This window comes from Zalophus californianus, chromosome 11, assembly GCF_009762305.2.
Source record: "Zalophus californianus isolate mZalCal1 chromosome 11, mZalCal1.pri.v2, whole genome shotgun sequence".
NCBI classification, from domain to species: domain Eukaryota; kingdom Metazoa; phylum Chordata; class Mammalia; order Carnivora; family Otariidae; genus Zalophus; species Zalophus californianus.
The window spans coordinates 63,410,316-63,434,094 of record NC_045605.1 but is presented as its reverse complement, the minus strand read 5'-3'; the positions used below and the strand labels follow the sequence as shown (position 1 = coordinate 63,434,094).

Sequence of the window (23,779 nt, the reverse complement as noted above, 5' to 3'; positions counted from 1 at the left end):
AGAGATAAAAGGTATCTGAGCTTAAGACTTTCAAAAGTCTAATAACCAGTCTGTGGGCTGATGCTTAGGACAAGACAGCCTGCCCAGGTGGTGCTGGGAACCAACATCGGACTCCCTGGCACAGAGACGCTGACAAGGGGGCAGAATCTGGAAGAGCCGCCAAGACAGGCGATCAGGTGGTACAGGCACCACATGCAGCCATGCTCTGACCCCTGATTATGTGGTTACCCAGCAGGCACTGCCTTCCTGAAACATCAACCTTCTGACATCTTCTGAAACGTTTCCCTTCCATTTTCAAATCTTCTTGGCCTCTGTCTGGGGTTTTGTAACACTCTATCGCCTTCCTCGCTCATCCTCGCCTCAAAGCCACACCTTGTGCAGCCCTGGAAATAGAATCTAGGGGGCTCTCCTATCACTCTTTGTGAAAATACTTTCCCACTGTTCGAGATCTTTCCATCAGGCTATTTTCTTTCCTGGTCTTCAAAAGAAAGATTCTGCTTGAAAAAATAAACTCAACTCCTACTGTGACTCAGATTTTCAGGGAATAGGATGAGCAAGAGAAATGCATGCAATTTAAATAGAAAAATCAAATGGAGTCAAGAATGTGGTAACTTATTAATCAGAAATGAAAAGAAAGCATACTAAAGAGCAAACAGCTTCTGAGCTGTTAGAATAGTTTGTTTTTGTTTTTGTTTTTTAAGACATCTGCACAGAAATACTGACTTTAAAAAGAAGTTCTTGGGGCGCCTGGGTGACTCAGTCTTTAAAGGGTCTGCCTTCTGCTCAGGTCGTGATCCAGCGATCCTGGGATTGAGCCCTGCATCAGGCTCTCTGCTCCGCGGGAAGCCCGCTTTTCCCTCTCCCACTCCCCCTGCTTGTGTTCCCTCTCCCGCTGTGTCTCTCTCTGTCAAATAAATAAATAAAATCTTAAAAAAAAAGTTCTTCAAATGCACTCAAAACTAAGAAATACCTGAGAACCAAAACATTTATCCTAAGACCAAAGGTCAAACTCAAAGCCTGTGTTCACTACCATTCTACCGAGAAACAATTTGAATGCTGGCCATGACAATAAAAAATGTTAGAGCTTTGGGAGAAAGACTGTAAGCAGTGATCTGATTGAACCATTCCTGTTAAGGGGCTGTCATTTTTTAAATAATTAGTGAGTGCCTATGTGCCAAGCACTACAGCAGGAGTTACAAAGCATAAACCAGGACTGAAGTTTATATGTCTGTTTCCCAAAATAACTGAAAATGTGAGAATGATTCAATGACATTAGATTGATCATCTTGATTTCACAAAATTTCTAATTAGCTTCTTGACAGATTCTGGAAAGACTGAATAAAAATCAACACCGATGTGGATAAAGGGGAACCCTCTTACACTGTTGGTGGGAATGCAAGCTGGTACAGCCACTCTGGAAAATAGTATGCAGGTTCCTTAAGATGTTAAGAATAGAGCTACCCTATGACCCAGCAATTGCACTACCAGGTATTTACCCCAAAGATACAGATGTAGTGAAAAGAAGGGGCACGTGCACCCCAATGTTCCTAACAGCAATGGCCACAAAAAGCCAAACTGTGGAAGGAGCCGAGATGCCCTTCAACAGATGAACGGGTAAAGATGTGGCCCATATATACAATGGAATATTACTCAGCCACCAGAAAGGATGAATACCCACCATTTGCATTGACTTGGATGAACTGGAGGGGATTATGTTAAGTGAAGTAAGTCAAGCAGAGAAAGATAATTATCATATGGTTTCACTCATATGTGGAACATAAGCAATAGCACGGAGGACCATAGGGGAAGGGAGGGAAATCTCGAGAGGGAGATGAACCATGAGAGACTATGGACCCCGGGAAACAAACTGAGGGTTTCAGAGGGGAGGAGGTAACAGGGTGATGGGTACTGAGGAGAGCACGTGCTGTGATGAGCACTGGGTGTTATACTTAACTAATGAATCATTGATCACTATATCAAAAACTAATTATGTACTATACAGTGGCTAACTGAACATAAATAAATAAAAAATTCAACACCCCTTCCTAAAAGTGCAGCTCTTCATTTACAATAGGGTAAAAACTGTTCAAGAGTAGAAGAATGATTATCATACTCTGCACTAAAAAAAAAAGCCTCTAGGTGATAGTAAAGAAAACTATACAGCAAGATTTAAAAATGGAAAGAACTTCACTCTGATGGGAAGCATAACAAAATCAGAGGACTAAATTGTATCTGTGGTGTGAACAGAGCTTTGTAAATTATATGCACACCTGACGACAACGAGGACCAAAAGGAACAAGGCACTGAAGAGATTTATTTGAATAGTATGAGAGCAGCTAAATTTTTCATTTTGACAACGATTAAATTACATTAAGATATTCTTTAGGGGGAAAAAAAGATATTCTTTAGGAATTAAGTTCTATCAAAGACTACACAGAGTGCGAGGGCAAGAATGAATGGGAAAGAGGCACGAAAGAAGCTGACTGACTTTCTAAAACCCCAGACGCCACCGGCCGTGACGCTGTGGCTCGAGAGGAGAAGGGTGACTTTGCCGGGCGGAGTGCCCCTGAACCTGAACCGGGGAGAAAGTGCCACCTGGGAATCTGTCTAACCTGCCCAACAGGTTATTCCTCTCAGGCCAGTCCTTCCGGCCCTCTCCTCCCTGCAACTCTTAGTTTGGGCTGGTTTCACCTGCTGTATAAACACCACACACGGAGCAGCCCAGCCCACCTCCAGGCAGGATGGGGAAGTAAGCAGTAAGCACGGTGACCTGGACACAGAAAGTGACTTTAACACACGAGCTGCTTTCGACCCCGAGGGCCGTCGGGCGCGCGCACACGTGTGCCACCCCGCCCCCCCTTACCTGTTGAAGCATCTCTTCAGCGGCATTGAGTTTCACCTGGTGTCCTTCCAGACACACTTCCAGGTCCCGAATCTTCTCTCCCTGGGCTTCCACTTGGTCTGTGAGGACACTCACCTGTCCCAAGAAATAGAGCAATGGTGGAGGCGCAGAGATGACTCCCTTGGAGCCGTGAAACCACGCTGCCGAGCCTTACATAAAGATGGCTTTCCTCTCTGGCAGGTGGCGGGGGCGGCGCGGGGGGGGGGGGGGGCGGGGAGGCGGGGAGCGAGGGTCCCGGATGAAGAAAACTCCAGCTGCCCTCTTACCTCGCCCGCCGCGTTTCCCTGCTCTTGACGCACTGGAGGGAGAAACCCCCAGCGGGCACGAGCGCTGCCTCCGGGCTGGGCCCTGCTCCCGAGTCCTCTCCCAGAGCTCACTCACAGTCTGGACCTCCAGGCATATCTCGGCTGGCCTGCCAGGGCTCCCGCCACCTCACCTCGTGTGCAACAGCAATCCCAACTCCTCGGGAGACCAACCAATGACCTTACCTCTCTCATTGGGGTGTGATGACTGCTCACCTATCAGGCGAGGCTTCTGAAGCAATTAAGGAATGTGGGATGTAAAGGGCATGTATTGGCACTGACAAAACTTGGCTCCGGAAAGGTGTTTGTGCCTCACAGGCCAAAACATGACTCTAAGTCATAACACACACCAGCCACCCGCACATGCAGTGGCAGGAAAGCCCTCTACCTAAAAAAAATCACCAAGAGATCTGTTGGAATTAAAAAAAATCCATTTATAGCAAGTCATTTAAGTTATGCCCTTAATACATACTGAGAGGATTTTCATAGCCTGCTCTTGTAGCAAACTGCCCCCCGGATCCTCCTTTTCATTAAAAAGGCGCCTTAGAGCAGGAAGATGAAGAAAGAGAACGGGTGGCCTCTCCAAATAGAGAAATCAATGACTGCTAAATTGAGATCCTTTAGACACTTTGGGTTCTTAATCAATGGTGGAGTCGTGGCCATTTACATATAGATTATCTTAAGTGATTTCTCAGTCTGTAAAGGAATGATAGCTGGAGCATGAAGGAGTTAGTGTGAATTCACTTCTGAGTGTTTAAATAGACTATCAATCATGAAGCTCCCTTTACAGAGGAAAAAGTCTAAATTAATACCGCTACTTTCAGCTTTTCATTTTTATATTCCCACATGATTAAAGAATGACTGGAACATATTCCTGGAGTTGGTACGTAGTGTGCTAATATTCCACTTACAGTCCCCAAAACAGGCGCCTTCTGTAAATTAGGCCCATCTCAAACACAAACCTTTGTGGTGGTGTTTTCAATCCTCATGATCCAACATTATCAGCAGTCCTGGCCTTTTATAGCTACCAACCCTAGCTTCAAAAGAGTAGAATTCTAGGGGGTGGCCTTTCAAAGCTCCCTGGGTTCCAGAGTTTCTGTTTGGGAACGATGTGTGATGGTTAATCTGATTATGAGGATTAGCACTCATCGTCTGCACCACGCCTCAGAGTCATGCGCTGGAGGTACCCAGAGGAATAATCTGTGGTCTCTTGCACTCCATAGCCTGTAGCTCGGCTGTGCACAAGACTCAGGATACACAGGGCTACAGCATCCTTACAAACTTGAATACTCACTAGAAGGACCATGGAGAGGCCCAGAATATCAGGACAAATGTATAAAGATCCTAGAATGTGACCTTTATTCAATAAAAACAAATACTTTTTGAGTGCCCACTACATTCTAGGCATAATTTTAGGCATTAGAGGGAATATAGAAGTGGTAAAAAAGGAGGAGGTGAAAAGCCTTACCTTAAAAAATACATTCCCATGAAGATAGAAAAGATTTTGGTTTAAGTATACATGCTGCCAAAGCAAGCACTGAAGATTTAGGGTTTATTTTTAACTTACTCTGAAAACAAAGTATTTTGTCATGTGTGATTTGCCTTGCTCCCCTACAAGTAGACCCAGGAAAACATTCTGGGCCAAGTGCTTCAATTAATTCACTCTGGCTGAGCTGCCTTGTAAGTTAAGGAAGAGGCTCTACCACAGTGAGGGCTAACTAGTTCCATGGGGCCACCACAGATCAGAGTGATCACCCAAGAGCAGCTCTGAAAGTCTGTTCCCAAGCTCCTAGAATAGATACCACCAGGATCTACTTCTGACTTCTGTGATAAGTAGCTTCCCAACTGTGTCAGGATTATTGCAATAAGGATTATTCAAGACTCAGAAATTAAAAAAAAAAAAAAACCACGAAACTGTTAATGTCAAAGAGAACATTATCACATAGGACTTCCTTATTAAATTCCTTTAAACAGGAAAGTGTTAGTTCTGCCATGAAGGTTCCTGGTTCAAAAGTCTGCGAGATCACCCTGTTTGCTGCAAAATTTTAAATTGGACACTCTGATTAATCATGTCGTTAGGATAGACTTTCAAATTACTCATTCCTCCAAATATGTGCGATATTATGTGCTATATAACCTGGCCCCTCCTACCTCTCTGAAGGCAGTTCCCCACCAGACTTCTTCACAGTCATAAACTCCAGCCACACAGACCCTTGCTTGCTTCCTCCTATACACCAAGCACACTCCTCGCTAGGGTGTGTGCTGGACTGACTACCTCCTCTGTCTGGAATGTGCTTCTCCAGGCATCCGTGGGGCTCCCTCCCTAGCTTCCTTCAGGACTCCCCCTCTCAGGGAGGTCTTCTCTGACTACGTAATCCTTACCTTGCTTTATTTTTCTCCACAGTATTTATCACTGCCAGAAACATTTTATGTATTGATTTATTGTACACACATGTACACATGTACACAGACAGACAGACAGACAGACACACACACACACACACACACACACAAGCCCTATTAAGAACAGGGAGTTCGTTTATTTTCATCACCGCTGCAACCCTAGCACCTAAAACCAGTGTCTGCCAAGTTGTGGGCACTCAATCTTTTTTAATGAACAAACTAATAGAGAAAAAAATCCCTGAAGATGCAAAATTATATAACTGTATATTTGGTCTGAGCTTAAATTTTAAAAACAGGGGCAGGACAGGAAAAAAAAAAAACGTCTAGGAAGAAAGGTCAAAATGTTAAACTCTTTTTGACTTTCCAAAGTTCCTGAAATAATCACTTACTACTCTTAGATTTGTAAAAAGGTAAAATAGAAGAAAAAAGCCAAACATACGGCAGCCTCTTCATTCCGGGGCTCTAAGCTAAAGCCCACAGTCTGCGGAGGGCTGCAGAACCCTACCTGCCCCCTCTTCTGTTTCACTACCAGTCTGGTCTACCACCCTTCAAAAGCTTTTTAATGAGCCAGGATTGGAACAGTCATCTTCTCATTCTCCAAATCAATAATCACAGTGTCTGATACATACCAGACAGCAAACAAATGCTTGATGTATGCATCTGAGAGCTAACACAGCAAAGAACCCCTATCACAGTGACACGCCTCACGTAAGAAGGCTCAACACTATGTCCTGCCAAGGAACATGAGTTTTCAGAACAGAAAATGTTCCTTTGACTATCTTTCTCCATAAAAAGTTTTGGAGTTTCTCTCTTTGAGGAGAGAGAGTCATTCAAGACTCATTAGTCCCTATTACCAGCTCCAGGGGATTTGGCCTCAAAGGGATCAGTCTAGATCCAGCTCCAGATGATTTGGGCCTGATCCAGTTAGAATCCACCCTATGTCCATATCACTCATGGCTGTTTTATTAGAGACAGGAAGACACATCTTATCTCCCTTCCACGGCTTCTGGGCTCCTAGAGGACAGGGCCTCATTCATCAGCCTGGCCACAGAGCTTCCAGTGTAGAGAAGTGGGTACTCAGCAGTACAAGATGAATAAATGAATGCATTCACAGCCCCAAGGCCAAGTCCATTTAAACTGTGGCTTCCGTTCCTTTCTGCTTTGTTTCAGGAACTGAGTCTTTTTAAAAACACACACTTTTGGAACAAAATAAATCCAACAGAGAAAACCTCTTGTGCCTCCCTCCCACTTAGGGTACCTACAGAGTTGGAGGTAACAGGATAAGCTCTTTCCCATGAAAGTGGACCCACCTGTAAAATGAGGGACTCCTTATCTCCTTCTAGACGTGCCAAGCGTTCCTGGTACGTTTCATTACTAGCAGCACCTTGGTGATTTACCTGAGACTGAAAGGGGGGGAAAAAGTATACACTTAAAAGGCTGGAAAAACATCTTACCAACTTCCAAATGAAGTATGCAATTTGTGAGGACAGTTTCGCTGGTTGCATGTGCAAAACCACCCACCTAAACAGGAAACCACAGGATTTCAAAACTACCAGGAGGAGGACCACTGATAGGTGTGCCTTGAAAGCTGGCCTTGAAAGGTGGCCAAACCACCCCCTGGATGACCTCACCCTTGGCCGGGAAGGCCTCAGTGGAACTCCAGACCCAGTGGTGCTTGGCTTGACTGGGCATGTCGGGTCTGGTGCAGGTGGAGGCACAGCCTGCCAGAGGCACCAACGGCAAGGAGGCCACTCTTTGAGGAGGCCAGGGAGCTGGTACCAGTCACCAAGGAACTATGTGGGAACGAGTCCCGCACAGACCTTGGTCTCTCCTAACTCACGTGAGGGTTCTCCAGAGCCAGGGTACTCCTTACAGCACGGAGGCCCATCTTGAGCGCTGCAGGGAGCACGGAGGATGGGGGACACCAGCCACAAGGCCCTTCATCCACTCACACACCCCTTCCAGGGGTGGCCAGTCCCTCCCCTCCACTAGGGCTCCAGCCTAATGCCAGCCAGGCTGGCATCCTGCGTGCTTGCTTCTCTCAGCTCTAACACTGCAGGAAAAGGTGAAACACCCTGAGAAGACCCCATGTGACAGTCAGAGGGTCCTCAAAGAGCTAACAGGAAACAAAATATCCAGAAAGTGGAAAACAGCAGAGGGAGAAGATGTGAATTGGCAGATGGGACGCAAAATTTATAAAATGCCTTGAGCAAGAGACAGGAGGCTGCAGGCACTTTTCGGGTGTGCCTGACCTGGTTGTAGGCAGGGAGGAGGGAGAGGTGGCTGCTAATGGGACTGAATTGGCCCAATGCCATCGACACTCCCTTCCTCCAGGCTTAATGGAAGGCCGAAACCCAGAGGCCCAGAGTAGGCCATTCAGGGGTTTGGCAGCCTGAAAAAGCAGATCTTATTGCTAAATGGGTAAGTGACAATCATCATAATCTGGGCTGGTCCAAAGGAGTAAATGCTCTGAGGTTTATGAGGCAGTATCCTCCGTTCCACAGGTAAGTCATAGTTGTGCAAAGGAGTGGGTCAGAGAGGAACCCAGGCACAGAGGCCCGGAGGTGGCTCCCTTCTCCTGAGCCCGTTTCCCCAAGTTCTGACCTTCACGATGGGCTCGCCAACCCCCTCTCCATGAAGAAGGGGCACCTCCTTCCTTCCCTTGTCCTACCCCTTCCCCAGTGCACACCAGGTAAGGGTAGGGCACAGAGTCAGACTCAGTCCTGGAACAGACACAGGGACCAAGAAACAGGGACAGCATTCAAGGCCTGGAGTGTCACCTGTGAGAGAAGCACCTGCTGTTGAAGGTGCAGGGAGAGGCCAGCCCGGGGACTGGTTCCCAGGGAGGCTGTACCAGGCCTAGGCTCTAGGCTCACCAGGCCACAGTGCCCAGTGCCACACCACTGCCCTTGGCTCCAGCCACTCTCTAGTCTGCGTCTTGTTCATTGTGCAAGCTCTTTCATACCCTAGACAAAGGGCCTTCACAATCACAAATACCTTCTTTGCGGGGATGGCAGTTTATTGTTGTGACATTAATTCTGCTCCTCACATGGTCAAACTCCAACAAGTACGCAAGGATATAATTACCACCCATGTTTTCTCAGACCCTCAAAAGAGAGGAAAATAACTGTTAACAGCAGGTCAAGTGCTTCTCTGTGGAGTAACTCACACGGGGGTGAGGAAAGGACCCAGGCCCCCACGGAAAGCTGTGCGTGTCCGGCCCCAGGACCACAGTCAGCATGTGTAAGGGGCCACCCAGCACTGCCAGTTGCCACTTCTCCTCAAGAAGTCAAGGAGAGAAGACCAAAAGGGAAGACTCCCTCCTCAAGACTCCAGCAAGCCACCACACCCCTGTGCCTCAGGCAAAGGGAGGCCAGTACGTTACTCATGTTACAGGTCTGCCCATACAATCACCCAGAGAAACAGCTATTTTTACGAACTGATCCAAAACCGAGTTGATGTCCTAAGATCAGTTAATACACAAAATGCATGCCATAGAGTCTGTAACAGATGCTAGACCGTAGTTAAAAAAAAAAAAAAAAAAAAAATCTGGATCCACTCTAGCAGCCAGTGGAAAAAGCAAAGCACAGTGAATTACAAGATGCCCAGATCAGTATGGTGAATAAAGTCAAACTGACTGCCTAGGAGAAACATAATTCTTCCCACAAAAGAAGAGACTTCAGAGTTCACAGAGAGACTCTATGCAATGGGGTAAACATCCAACACCCATGATGCTATCCTCACAGGAAACAGAGCCCAGCAGAACTCACTGCTTTCTTGGGATGCCTTCTAAATAGGTCAAAGGTTAATGGATCACATGGGCCAAAAGCAAAAGAAATTCAATGGAGACCAACCCACTGTGGCCCAAGCAAAGTCCTGCAGATAGACAGCAAGCATTTATATAGTGCTCGACATTGCCAGATACTGTTTAGAGCACTGTGCATGCCTTAACTCTTTTAATACTTCCCATCATCCTGTGACAGGAGTACTATTTTGATTCCATTTTGCAGATAAAGGAACTGAGGCACAAAGTGTACGAACAAGGAATAAAATGGATATTTTGCCTAAGTGACTATGAGGTAAATTAGTAAGTTTTCTGTTACAGCTTAATTGAGGAGATCAAGTACAAATTTTGTTTTACATATTGGGATCGTATGAAAATTCACTTAAAATAAGGTTTGAAAACACTGTCTGAACCTAAATGCCCGTTAATAAAGGAGTGGCTAAATAAACTATGCTTCATCCACATTATGGACAATTTGTGGCATTTCCATAACATGAAGTTGGTATTTATGAACTGTCACAAAAATATAAGACATATTGGATAGTGAAAATAGCAAGATCCAAAGAATCATACAGAGTGACATTAGAAAACAATACGATGGGACTCCGTGACTATATGACATATGCGTGAAAATAAACTGACCCAGTGTCTATAGAAGGCTACACAACAACCCGTAACAGTGCTCTTTTCTGGGGAAGCGTCTGGGCTATGGAAAGCTGGGGGTGGGAGGTTCGGTCAAGGTGGGCTTTTATTTCATCCATAACCATTTTTGTAAGAAGCTCAAATATTTTCTTGAAGAAATAAAAAACATTTTAAAATCTAGAAGCACTGTTTGAGTACCTACAATGATGCTTCCTGGTACTTCCTCCTGCCCATAGCAGCCTTGAGGGACACACCCTCTCCCAGCAGGCACGCTGGTCCATAGGACGGTGTGCTCCTGGCAGAAAGGCACCTCCCCTGCCCCAAATCACTGTTTGAGAGTAACAGAGCACCTTCCCCCATTCAGTCTACCAAAATCACCATTGTTCTCTAGCAAGCTTTTGAGAGGTATTAAATAGCAGTGAAATGGAGACAATGTCCCAAACACAATCTGCGGTATCGCCATCCTATGCTTTTCCTGACACACTGAGCCAGGTCTTTGCAATCTAGATCAGATTGATACCTTCAAAACTGTAGTCCCTTAGAAAGGCATAGACCAGGATAAAACACCATCTCCACTGAGCACAGAGCCAAAGAGAGGATTATTTTAGAATTATCTTATTGAATGCCAATACTCAATAGCCAAAGGTGACGATTTCAATAGGGCAGAAAAGGCATGTGGTTATGAAAATGTCATTCCAACTACTCAGAAACATGTTTTAAAAAGAGTTGAGACCCAGGTCGGTTTTGTCCTACTTTAAAAAAAGAGCTTGTTTGTCCAAGGGTATGCTGGTTTCCCTAATTCTAACAGTGAAATTGCAATAGAAGGCTCAGATCAATTTGGAGATTGTCCGTCGGGATCCCCAAGTGACTCAGGTTTGAGAGTCTCTGAAATTCTTGCCCAGGAGGTAAATCAGTGATAGAGTAGCTGCCCAGCTCTCCACGCATAAGGTCAGACTGACAGACCCCAGCTGGCATTCTACCGAGGGAAGAGAGTCAAGTCAAATTCTGAAGGGTGCTACATGCTGAATTTTTATTCCTCCACACTCTAGCATGGCAGGTGAATTTAAATAAAGTTCTACCCTGTTCTACTGTTTCAAAGATGCTCATCCCACTGATGAGTAAAAATGACCTCTTTCTTATTTATATTCAACTAATGAGGTTAGCCCCAAGGCTAGACCTGTCAAAATAGATTACTGATGTACTAGGTGGGATATGCATCTATCTAATGTTTAACTCTTCTGTTTTGATGGTTAGTTCTACAGATGTGACAGAAGAAAAATGGATCTTCTCATTCAAATTTTCTATGGTCAAAGCTGTTCCTCAATCTATAACCAAGGTCAGTTACCTGATATATTGTGTGGGACCAGGAGATACTGTGTGGAACCAAGGGATCTGTATGCCCTATGGAGGTAGAATGGCAACTACAGGTGGACATTTCCATGTCCTCTTGCATCTTGACCGAAAAATGCCACAGTGGAACATGCTTCCTCTCTCATATCACAGAACTGAATACATCGGGAGGTCTTCTTATATGTATGTTGTCAATAACTGGGAAACTTCAGCCAAGATTATTAAAGCCAAACCACCTTTGCCTTTATGAAAGCTGTGCTCTCAAGAATCCGGGCAATCCATGCTCTAAAACCCAGAACTCTCCAAGGCAAGTAGAAGACACAATCCATAATGGTCAGATCAAGGTCTTCCTGAGGCCTCAACAGTGATGTTTTTGAGAGTCCTCAGGAACAGAGAAAACACAGCACCTTGACTCTTGCAAGGTTATGGACTTCTAGAAGACCCCAAATGCTACTGCTGCTGGGGCTGGGTAAGTCTAATATATAGCTCCAGCAATTGACAGTCTAAGGTGGGGCTATTTTCTAAGCCATTCTTAGGTGGAAAAGAGAGGCTTTAGGATGATGTAGCAGCCATACAGGCTGTTCTATTGTTGGGGTCATGGAGTTGGTCATGAGAGTTAATCAGCCTTAGTGATTAGTCCTCTCTCCTAGAGGATGGAGAGAGGACTGTGTGTGCCCAGGAAGAAGAGCACTGGCCAGCAAGATTCCAGCATGGATAGTCTCTGCAGAAAGGGCAGTTTGGGCCAAACAAAGATACCAGCCTAATGTAGACCAAGACCTGCCTCCACCTCTCCCATAGGTCGGTGAATAAGGAGTTCACTCTTCATAAGTTCCTCATATACTGAGAGCTGAATGCCAGCAGATTCAAGAAATAAAGTAGGCTTTCCATATTTTGGGGGACACTGCATTTTAATTAGGCATGAGATTATCCAGGGACATTTAAGGCCCTAAAAAGAACTATCATTAGTTGTAAAAACAAAACAAAACAAAACAAAACAAAAAACCTCCAGACTAGTCAATTTTCCCCTTGCTTTCTTGAAAGCTCAGTGGGAGGGAAAAAAATGAAGACCAATACAGAGAATTCTTCTGAACCCTGAAATCTCCTGTCTGTCCAGAATAGGCTGGATCATCACTGTTACTATAACCACATGGCACAAGTGATGGCTGCCACCTTCTTAGAGATATTCTCACCCCTCCCAGCCACCTGATCCAAGTGTGGATGGTTGGATCCTTCCTCTGAAATTTTAAACTTGGGAACAGAAAATGATAGTGGTTGTGCTAGAAAGTTCTCAGGTTTGTCAGTAGCCATGTCCTCGTTCATGGGGAAGACATGGGTTTGCAGCAGGACTCAGCTAAGAAGCCAACATGCACAGGAACACAAAACAAAAGCCAAGAAAGAGACTGGTGGCATTCTCATCTCTCAGATATATATTTCTGCCCTTCCTGTTGGTTCCTTCTTAACCTGCACTGGTTCAAACCGAGTTTCTGTTGCTTACAACCAAAAGCCCTGGCCAATGCATTTGTCTCAAAGGATGATAAATCAACTGACCGAAATTTACTCCTTTGGAAACAAGAAAGAATTCCTGCTATCTGGAGAGAATACTAAGTTACAAAGAAATTCTGCCTACTGTTGATTTCTTGAACTGGCAGTTGAAGAAAGAATGGTCAGTTCTGAGCCAACTATAGTTAAAATCAGGATCCTCATCGAGGGCCAACGGGGATCTACTCTGTGGCACAGAGCGTGTCTGTGTGGGATGTACCGGGATAAAAATGGCACCCAGTCTCATTCATGTATGAAAGGGAGGACTCCCTATCCACCATCTGTTGGCCTCCATGCTTTCCCATGTAGAGCAAGAACGTTAAGGCAGGGAATGTTACCAGATGCAACAGGCCCATGGGTATCCACTGGGCATGTGTGGTGGGGCATGGATCCGGGGGGAGATAAAAATAAGTGAAAACACAACAATAAACAGGAAGGTAAAGTAGGGCTTAAAAGGATGAATGAGAAAAGAATAAATGAAGGGTGATAAGAACCTGAAACCACCTAACCACCATTTAAGAAGTTATGTTGAAAGACTGGCATGTCCTACACAGCTGGACAAATGCAAAGTCTGGGAGCCAGGAGGCCAAGAGCTGTGGGTCCCCTGTACTCACCCTTTGCCCAGCTGGAACCCGAGGCAGGGGATCCCTGGAGACTTTGCTGTGGGGCTTCCATATGCACAAACAGAATTCCTACAGCCTCCTCCTACACAGGCAGGACCTCTGCAAAAGGACAACTAGGAATGGCTGAGAGGCAGGGCTGCACTAACCATGTGTGATCTCAGGTAGGTCCCCTCATTTTGGGTCTTCCCAGCCTTTAAATGGAGAAAGTTCTACCTCACAGAGCAATCAATGCAGAGGATGTTAGGTCATTAAACACAAAAATGTAGGACGCCTGGGTGGCTCAGTTGGTTAAGCGACTGCCTTCGGCTCAGGTCATGATCCTGGAGTCCCGGGATCGAGTCCCGCATCGGGCTCCCTGCTCGGCAGGGAGTCTGCTTCTCCCTCTGACCCTCCCCCCTCTCATGTGCTCTCTCTCTCTCTCCCTCTCATTCTTTCTCTCAAATAAATAAATAAAATCTTTTTAAGAAACACACAAAAATGTATGGGAATACAAGTACAGAATGTTCTTTATAGAGGGATGCTCTAGTATTTCCAGTTTTTGAATGATCGTGGAAATATGGAAATCATTTAAAAGGCATTGCTGAAGCTAAAAGACCAAAGTACAGTTAGAAGCAGTTCCTCCCTTGTACTGACAGTTTTAATTAACTCATTCTTTTTGTGTAAGAGAACAAAAAGGCAATGTTTTTGATCAGGACACCTATGAAATATCTGTAAAGATCTGTACAAACAGCCCAAGGGAACAATAACCAAAATACTTTCAGGCTGGGAAGAAAAAAAAAATGCCTAAGTGACAACGTAGAACCTACTGCTAGCTAAGGGCTCTGGAATCATGCTTGTGGCGTAAACAGCCGAGGACATGCTCATTTTTTCCATTGTCCCTGAAAAGATGCCCATGTTTTGAGTCAGATCTACAGGACCACAATTTTTCTCCTCGTGAGCGTTCTACTACATGCTCTAAGTAATATGTGCTACATACATTATAAATGAGCACAATGAGAATTTCAATAGCTAATTAATGACCAATCATAAAAACTTGACCTTTTTATTTCTGTTCCAATCTGGAAGTCAGGTCCAACTTAAGTTAAACATGAGCGTGCCAGCCACATCACCCCTGGCAGGTTCCTCAGAGCCATCACCCTCTGACTCTGGTGGCTGCTTAGATTCCATGATGCTTGCTCACTCTTGGCCTGGCCCCTCCATTGTAGTTTGGCCAAGGGATAGCCATGTTAGGTCTCTGTGGAGTTCTGGATGGAGTGCTTAATGCCACGGCCGGGAGCCATGCAGAATCCCCAGGAGGGTTCTTTCACAGCCTGGCTAGCCTCTGCCAGGAGAGCACACCCTCTGCACATGCTCTGATCCATTCTCAGGGACACGGGGTAGGCCACTTCTGCAGCATTCCCTTGACTGGTACCTGCTAGGGGACCTCCTGTCACCACCTCACTTCTCTGAATGTGGGGAAAGGGCTGGTTCCAGAATAGTCAAGTGGGGCAGACAAGAGGTCACATGGGGGTATCATTTGGTATGCAAGCAGAGGGTGTGGGAAAATCCTAAGGCAGTCAGCTCCACAGTGTGACAGCTCTAGCCATCGTGGTGTTATTCGGAGCCAATAGCTACTTCTCAGAGATGCTGCCTTGGGGTCCAAAATACATCTGCCCTCCCTTGTTTGATAGTGAAATCTACAGTTTTCACCAGGTAAGGGCCTATTTCCTTCATTGCTTCTAAGAAGCTGTGAATTCCAGTTCCCTCAGGATCCTGGCCACAGTTCATATACTGTCCCAACTGGTCAGATCATTTTATAGGATGGTCCCTTGCTTGTAAATACATGGAGATTTTGAACAATGTGCTGGGTAAGCCCTGGTCTTAGATAAGTCTTGGGATGGCTCCCCCTCCTTTAGTCATTAAAAACATAGATGACACGTGTTTTTAGCTGAATAAGAAAACAAGAGAAAATGTGCAGTATTTCCAGGCCACCTGGTCAGGGGATTTTATCAAAATGTCACTTGAAATCCAATTTCAAGTGAGCCATGGCTGTCAGGCACAGGGGAGACATCAGAGTCTCTAAGGCTAGACTTCAAGCTCAGAAGTACCACTCACATACCAACCTTCTTAGAGACTTGAAAAATGCAGACCTTAAAAATAAGGGGACCAAAAAAATAAGTAAGTAAATAAATAAATAAAAATAAGTGGATCCTAGAGGCTACACTCAATTCCTGTTATATAGTTCAGGTACCATATCAGGGAACCTAGCAGTATGAGTGTAGGCAGTGCCTATAAATAGGAAAATCTCCCTAGATTTTTTGGTTAGGGAGTTAAAGCGTTTTCTGGCAGTTCTTACAAAAACAACTGTTTCCAGGACCCGTTCCACCTTTCCTAGGCAAAGAATTGTCAAGGCAGTTTCCTATTGTTGGCACAGAGTTAAAGAAGTTTCTTCCAAACGCAGTATGAGTGTAGTGCAATCAGATCTTTAACTATGAGGAGTCCAACGAGAGAGCTCTATCCTGACCTTGACCTCTTTATGCCTTCCACCTCTTGGCTTCAATTACATGTAAGAGGAGGATAAGTGTTGCTAGTAGAGTTGTCACTGTCAAATGATGTAAGTGACCACCTTTAGAGGAAAGCAAAGCCAAGTTCATAAGTAGCAAACTGTTAGGTTGACTAAAGTTCATGTAATAGCATGTTCTTCATTTATCTATTCAATGACTGAAATATTCCTAAATACCTACTAGGTGCCACTCCATGCTGAATAAATGATTCAGTCCCTACCCTCGAAAAAGCTCTGTGGTCTGACAGTGAGAAATGATAAATACAGTGATAGAATAAGCCAACAGCAGTGGCACAGAAGAGGGACAAATCAATTACACCCTCAAGGGAGAGGAAGGGCTTTACAGTGAATGAGTTTTGAAAGCTATGAACGAATCTCTCCAGAGAATGGGAGAACAGCATCTCTGGAAAGTCTTCCCCATAAAGAAAGCTTATCCATAAAACCATGACAATCACTACCCTTCAGATGCTCTGGTTTCCCAGACTAATAGAGAAAACAAAAGATACCATGAAGACCATCACCTAGAAGCTCCCCCGTCAAGGAGTTGGTGTGATGCACATGAAGGCTCCTAACTGATCATCCTGAGGAGGATTTGGAATGAGAGAAATGCATTTGATTTACCAAGGTCTTGTTCCAAAATTATAGCCTTGGATAAGCTTGGTCCCTGCTGAATTCTCCTGACGAGGTGGCTGGATCCATAAGGGACCCACAGCACTGGGCTGCAGGAGAACTGGTATTTGTAAGTGTGCTGGTATCTTGTGGAGGACAGAAAAGCCAGGGGGAGAGTACAAACAGGAGGTTCTTTGAGTGGTGCACTTTCCTCATCTTGCCAATACCAACAGACACACTGGCTCATTGTTATTAAAAACATTTTTGGGGACAGAGGGGCAGCATCAGATGCTGGGGCTGCAGTGGGGAGGGTGACTGGAGACATCAGAAGTAAATGCCCAGTGCCTCCTCCTGCTGAGGGGCCAGCAGTCAAATTGGCGTTAAGAGAAAGATCCACAGGTGGAAAATATGGGATTAGGTAGAGGACCAAAGTGAGGAACGGGCCCTTTGGTCACAAGATTCCGAAATGGGAATGGATTCCGGGGAAAATGGATAGAAAAGGTTGCTTGGGAACCAGAGGCAGGATGAACATTATAGAAGGAATGTGAAAGAGGTCATGAGGGACAAAGCCAGTGCGCAGCAGGCTTGGGAGTAGTCAGGAAAGGGCAGAAATGGTGAGTTTTCAGCCCACTCTTTCAAGATTTCTAATGGTGAAAGGCAGGCAAGTTGTCATGCAGTGTGGAGAGGCAAGTACAGGGTCAAAGACAGTCTTGACTTGCTTTTCCCTAAGAATGGAAGAGAAGCATTTTCTTGCCAAGGACAGGGATGAGCAAGCAGGGCGGAGGTGAAGAAGAAATGATCAGAGGAATGAGAAGCAGCAGAGCCAGACTGGATCAGGCGGGCAGGATTCCGAGGTGGCTTTGGCTGGTGAAACACAAGTTGAAAATGTTGGCTGTGAACATAGCTACTTTTTGTGGTGAAGGGGAGGGAAGAGGAGAGCTTCATCTGTGGGTGGCCTCCCCTGCACCCCCCCTTGCCCCCCGCGGTGAAGCAGGTGGTGACATCAGTTGAGAAGGCAGCGTAAGGTTGGGGACAAATGGAAAGTGTGAAAGGGCTGACACAGAAGACGGGAGAGGGAAGAATGCAGGGAGGAGTCCGGGATCCGGGCTGCCAGCCCACTATCAGTGGCTGTGCTGTTCTGCCGAATCCACAAGCTATTTAGCCCTGCCATGACGTCACCTTGTTAAACCCTGCTGGGACAGAGGCCTGGGGGCCTCTCCAAGAAGCTCATGGACAGGACTCACAGGTGCCAGAGGTCAGAGATGGTGGAATTCCAGCTCCTCCATTATACTGCAGAATAGGATGCTTGGGCATATTGGGTACATTGGCTAAGACGGGAGGTACCTATAGGAAATTGCACACAGCTAAAAACCCTTGGGGTAACCATACCCGCTATTGTCATCCTTGTGGTTCTGAAAAACCTCTCCACCCAGAATCACGGTGGCGCATACGGCTCTGGAGCAACCCAAGGCTGCCAGTTATGATCCAGATCATCACCACCATAACGAATGCTTACAACGCATTTTCTGAGCACTATCCATATATTTATCCTATTTTACAGTCAAGGAGATTGTATCCCAGGGGGGTTAAATCAATCATCCAAGGCCACACGGACCGGAGACGTGAGCCTAAGGAGCTGGATCCAGGATCCATGCTGTCAGCCAGCAGGAATGGCTTTTAGAGGCTGCTGTCTACCTCTCCCCCCTTGTACTGCAGCCCAACTCGAGTGCAAGGCAAGTCAAGGTCTGGAGCTAGGATGCCTGTGTGTCCATGTGTCCTTGCAGCTCTTCTGGCCCAGGCTACCGGATCAACCATTTGAGTACCAGATGACACAAAGTAAAGTCTCGCATTAGCAGCTTGAGTTCATTCCACATTCCACTACAGAACCCAAGCTCATTGCAGAGGGGATCCACAGTAACTCCCTTCTCTTTGACTTTGGCCTGGAAGCTGGCTTAAATGCTGAACATGCTAGAAGCCAGCAACAGTGTGAAGATGCTGACAGTGGTGGGATTTCTGTTACTGGGAAAATAAGCTCCACTCAGAGGGCAGTGGGTGGGCCCCGCAGACCCTGCCTGGAGCTATTTTTAGAGACTCTTTCATGACTCTTGTGGGTTGGATCCACTGATCTTGAAGCAGGGCAGGTGTGAGCTGTGTGTGAGCCAGTCAGGAACCAAACAGCTGAGGGGCAGAGGCCTTCTGGATGCCTGCAGCAGACTGCCTTGTCCCTGGGTTCTGTCCGTTGGAGAGGGAGCTGGAGGAGCAGCTCTGGCCAGCCTCCACTCAGCAGCCAAGGGCCAAGCTGGCCAGAGCCAGCAGCTGCTGGGGCCTCTGGCTACTCCCCATGGGCCAGGTCACAACTGCCCCTTTCTGGTCTTCAGTGAGAGACCTCGACGTGGCACGCAGCAAGGCGCGGAGGGCCGGAGGGGGGAATGGCCCAGCATATGCTGCTGGGAGAGAACCCAACTGGTCCCACCGTTCCCCCTTCAGTTCCCACCACCCTCACAGCGGGCAGTCACCATTCATGGGTATCGCGGTTCTCAGGCATGGTCCTACGCTAAGCATTCTACAGACATTAGCTAACTTGACCCGCACAAAACCTGTATGCGGCCGGCACTATTACCTTCCTTACTGCAGACATGAAGAAATCAGGGCTGATCACGTAGGTAGGAGGTGCCGCAAAGCCAAGATTCCAGCTCAGGCCTTACTTCAAGCCACGTGTTCTTAATTACAATAGTACACAGTATCCCCATCCCCCAAAGGCCACAGAACAATGTCCCCTTTTTCTGAGCCAATGCTTCCCCGCCAGCTCTGTGCCTCCTTGCCCACAGGCATCTCCCCCGCTGCCCCCAAATTCAAAGACTCGGTCTCGCTCCGAGACCCTGCCCTCCCAGGCTGGTCCTAAGGGCCAGGGCTTCTAGCTTGTGCATCAGATCACCCCTCACCCATCTCTTCTAGAGTCACCCCGTCTGCATGGGACAATGAAGGAGACAGCGTTTGCACCTTCAAAACCCTGGGCCAAGAGAAACCCGCTCTCCAAGCCACTTCGGCTTGAGGACAAGCGGGAGAAGGGAAGTGTGAGCTGGGCAGACGGGGGGTACTAGAGACCCACAGTGGAGGAGCCCACTGCAGGGATGGGGTCGGCAGAGGAGACTGCTGGCAAACAAGAGCCTTGACGGAGTCACGAGAAGTGGGTGGCAGTGAGGAGGACGTTGGGCATAAGCTCAGAAAAGGGAGGGAGCACATGTGCGAGCTCAGAGCAGATATAAAAGATGAGACCAACAAGGTAAGTAGAGGCTGGGTTGCAAAAAGTCTCAAAGGACAAGCAGGTGATCCTGGGCTTTCTTTTCTAGACTAAAGGCAAGTCCTGGGGGCTTAGGAGCAGGGTCACGGGATGAAGGGATTTTTTTTTTTTTTTTTTTTAAGGGGATTTAAAAGAGAAGAATCTGGTAATAGTGTTCCGGGTAGAGATACTCTGATTATTCTTCCTAGGTCATACGCTATACTTTGTGCTTTGTTTTTAATGATCCTAATTCTAAAAGTAGAAGAAAAATATCTATTTTGCTAGGAGTCATCCGAGCGGTTTCTGAGGTCTCCGTGCTTCGAGCTTCCCTCAGCGGATGTGCACTGTGCATGGGAACCAGTGTGCACAGCCGGGGTCTCAGGACAAAGGGCCTTCTGACACCGCAGCACCTGCAAAATCAGCTCCTCTGTGGCCAGAACTTCGGCGCGAGGTATGGAGTTCGAGCCACTGGGACCTGGCTCTGATGGTCCCAGGCACAACACAGCTGGAAGACCTCCGGATTAAAAAGCTTCATTTGGATATAGAAAAACAAACTCAGTGATGGGAAGTGCACTCCTCACCTATTTTCCCCCAGAACCTCCAGTGAAGGTTTTCAAATGCTTAAGACAATGGATACAAACCTTTGCCAAATTGTCTGGCCCCCTCAGTGTGCTCTCTGCTGGCTGCAGGACCCCCATCCCACAGCTGAGCAGGGGCTGAGCAGACAGGATTTCTGCTGGGTTCTAAACCAATATTTTTCTATGTATTTGGCAAAAGAGAGGAGGAACGAGAACTGGCCTGGCAGACAGAAAGCAGGGTTCAAGATCAGGCTGCACCACAAGTAGCTCTAACACTAATAATCACAAGGTCCTTAGCCTCTCCTGGGCTTTGTTAAATGGAGGGTTTGTACCAGTCGGTCCCGACGAGTCCCCAGAGCTCTAGTTTTATTCAACTGCCTTGCTTTTCACAACACGGCTTGCCATACACATCACAGTGAGAGTAATTTTCTTAAAGTACAAGTTGGATCCCCCCGTGTGTCCCAGGTCACTCCCCTGCCATAAGTCCCCTGTCATACACACCACGCCCCCCACAAGCCTTACTGTCCCCTGCCCTGTGTGACCGGGCATCTGCCAGCTCCCATCACAGAGCTCAGCCTCCCTGGCTTTCTCTCAGTCCTGAACTCCCTTGCACCTTCAAAACCCTGGGCCAACTCCCTCTGGCTTTAGGACCTTTACACATACTAGCCTCTTTGCCTGGAATGTTCTCCCCCCCCCCCACTTTCCACCTGACTCACTCCTGTTTTTCAGGTCTCGATGAAATGTTCCTTGCTCAGAGGGCTCCATGACTCCCCCCTCTCACTCATCCATCACCCTCGATGGTGGCCATTAACAGTTCCTGTTCCTCACTGCACTTAATTTGTAACTTCACGTTTATTCACTGGGACGGTAACCTCTGCTTCCCTCATCGGATGGCAGATCCACAAGAGCAGAGACGGATTCCACTTTGCTCACCACCGGACACCCAGTACCCCCGTCTCTATAAATATTTGCTGAACGCACGCTGCAGGGGGTGCACACAAAAGCCAGCATCCCTGCATCTCGGGGTGGGGATCGGGGGCCTTCCAAGCTGGACACGTCCTGTCCCTCCCCGGTTACAATGTCCAATCTCTTATCTGTCAGCTGCTTTTGCCCTTCCTACTTCTGAGAAACACTCAGCTTCTGTGTGAAAATAAATGGACAACATCTTGGCCAACGGTTTAAAAATGGTCACGAAGGAGGAAAGAGCCTGAGTTCTGCGAGTACGGATGCCACTCCAGCTCCAACGTTCATTTCATTCATTCATTCGTGGCTCACACCCCACACTTGAGCTCATCCCCTAAAGAAAGGGCATAAACAACTTGCAACCCAAACCCTTGGCTTCAGAGCAGTCAGAAGAGAACTCCCCAAGGGGCTTCCTCCGGAAACACAGACGCTCTCCCGGCTGACAGCAACTAACACTCTGCCTCGGATAACATCAGAGCAGAGAGGTTCAGAGGTCTGATTTTGAAAGGATGCAGCTTCCTCTCTGTGTCCTCAAACCCAAGGGCAGTGGGGCACCTTTTTCTGGTCACAGTGTTTGGAGCCTCCAACTGTTTAAGCTCCCGAGTTAAACTAACTAACTTTCTTCACCCCATTCGTGCCTTTCTGTACAGAGGCTCATTCACCAGAATGTCAGTGGAGAAACAAAGACAGCTGACTGTTTTCTCCCCTAGTGCCTATAATTAGATTCTCATGGAGAACTTGGCCACGACAGGGCTTTGCCGGACAAATACACCTCCCCCCCTGCACCGCCCCCCCCCCCAGCGTCTCTCTTGCCCTCATCTTCAGGGAGACCCAGATAAAGCAGCCAGTCACTTACCCTCTTCAGCCACGCAAAATGCTTGTAAACATCAATGTCCCCATCCATGCTGGGCACCCATGTCAGCAGTTAGAGTCCTTGGTGGAAAAAGCCCTTTTTCTGGCTAGAAACCAAATTCTCTCCTCTTCCTTGCTTCTGCCCCCTCCCCCTGGGGACGTCAAGCTGTGTTCAAGTTTCCCCACTTCCCTGGCCCATGTCCTTCAGTCTTTCCCTGCACAGTTTCAGATACACAACGGCTCAGACCGGACAGTGCTGCTCCAGTATCCTTCCCCTCCGCCCCCAGACACACACGGGCACCAGCTCTGGGATTCAGAGCCTGTGGAGCAATCAACCCTAGCAAAAAGGTAGGGAAAAAAGACAGACTTGGACAGGAGTTGTAAACACACACACATATACACACACACGCGCGCACACACACACACACACACACACACAGGAACATTCTTTTTGGTGATAATACCAGAGCCTGCCAGAGGGAAACAGTCCTGAAGAAAATTCCTTGTCTGGCTTCCCCTTTCTGCAGTGGCTGGAACTCATTACCGAGAGACCCCGATTTCCTGTCTCTGCTCCACTCTGCATTTACCCACAGGCTCCCAGCTGCTCTCAGTTTATTTGGGACTGGGGAGAAGACTAAAAATAAGTCCTGCTCTTGGAGGAGCTGCTGGTTCCCACACACAGCCTGACCCCCACCCTGAAGCCCACGCCTACCCCTTTTCTAGGCGGGCGTCGGGCTGGGCCCTGAGGAAAGCCTGTCATTTCCAAAAAAATAACACATTCAGAACCAGCTCCGGTCTGGGTTGCTGGCCTGCTGGATGTCTGCTGTCCTTGGCGCTGGTGGCACCGTCTGCCAGGGGCGACCTGCTACCAGGAGACGTGTCATCGGAGGAGCTTGGCCTGGGGCTGCTGTCGGCCACCACCACGGCCAGGCCTTCCTGGGGCACAGTCAGCGCCGGGATGGGACAGCTCCTGTTGAGCCCAAGGCCTGCCTTGCTGGCTGTCCCCCACTCCAGATTAGCTACCTCAGAAGCCAGGGAAGGGGGAAGGCGAGGCCCCCTCATGGGGGGGCCCACGCGATTTAGGGAGAGCTCTGGGAAGGCAGGGACTGGTGCAGATGGGGAATTTTGTCTGTTTCCCTGGGCTGGCCTTCCAGGGTGGTCTCCCCAGCACTGCCTGCCCCTCCTCCCCCCCAACGCTGCCCTCCACTCACCCCCCACTCTTCTGAGAGCTTCCCTAAACACAGCTTTTCTCCCTCACTTAGCCTGTAACATGTGGCCTTTGGCTAGAGTGATTATGAAAGCGGTCCTTGATGTGGGTACAGTGGGAACTGGGGTTACACACCAGGCCTCTGAGCTCTGCTCCCGTAAATGACTTACAGATGCACGTCTTGTGATGGTGGGGGTGGGGTG

At 47.5% G+C, this 23,779-nt stretch overlaps 1 protein-coding gene across 9 annotated transcripts in view; it reads right to left on the bottom strand.

Annotated features, from left to right (window-relative positions):
* The window catches only part of PPFIBP2 (PPFIA binding protein 2), a 147,794-nt gene that overhangs the window by 59,673 nt on the left and 64,342 nt on the right, over positions 1-23,779 (bottom strand). For 4 of the 9 annotated variants that reach the window (XM_027578984.2, XM_027578988.2, XM_027578987.2 and 1 more), the window contains 2 exons: positions 6,918-7,010; positions 2,864-2,977 (listed from right to left, as the gene is read on the bottom strand). In XM_027578984.2, the coding sequence (XP_027434785.1) occupies positions 2,864-2,977; positions 6,918-7,010 (207 nt within the window). Of the gene's footprint in view, positions 1-2,863; positions 2,978-3,168; positions 5,349-6,917; positions 7,011-22,373; positions 22,803-22,833; positions 22,952-23,779 lie in introns of those variants that run through there. The other 5 variants (XM_027578989.2, XM_027578992.2, XM_027578990.2 and 2 more) reach the window with 5 other exon arrangements.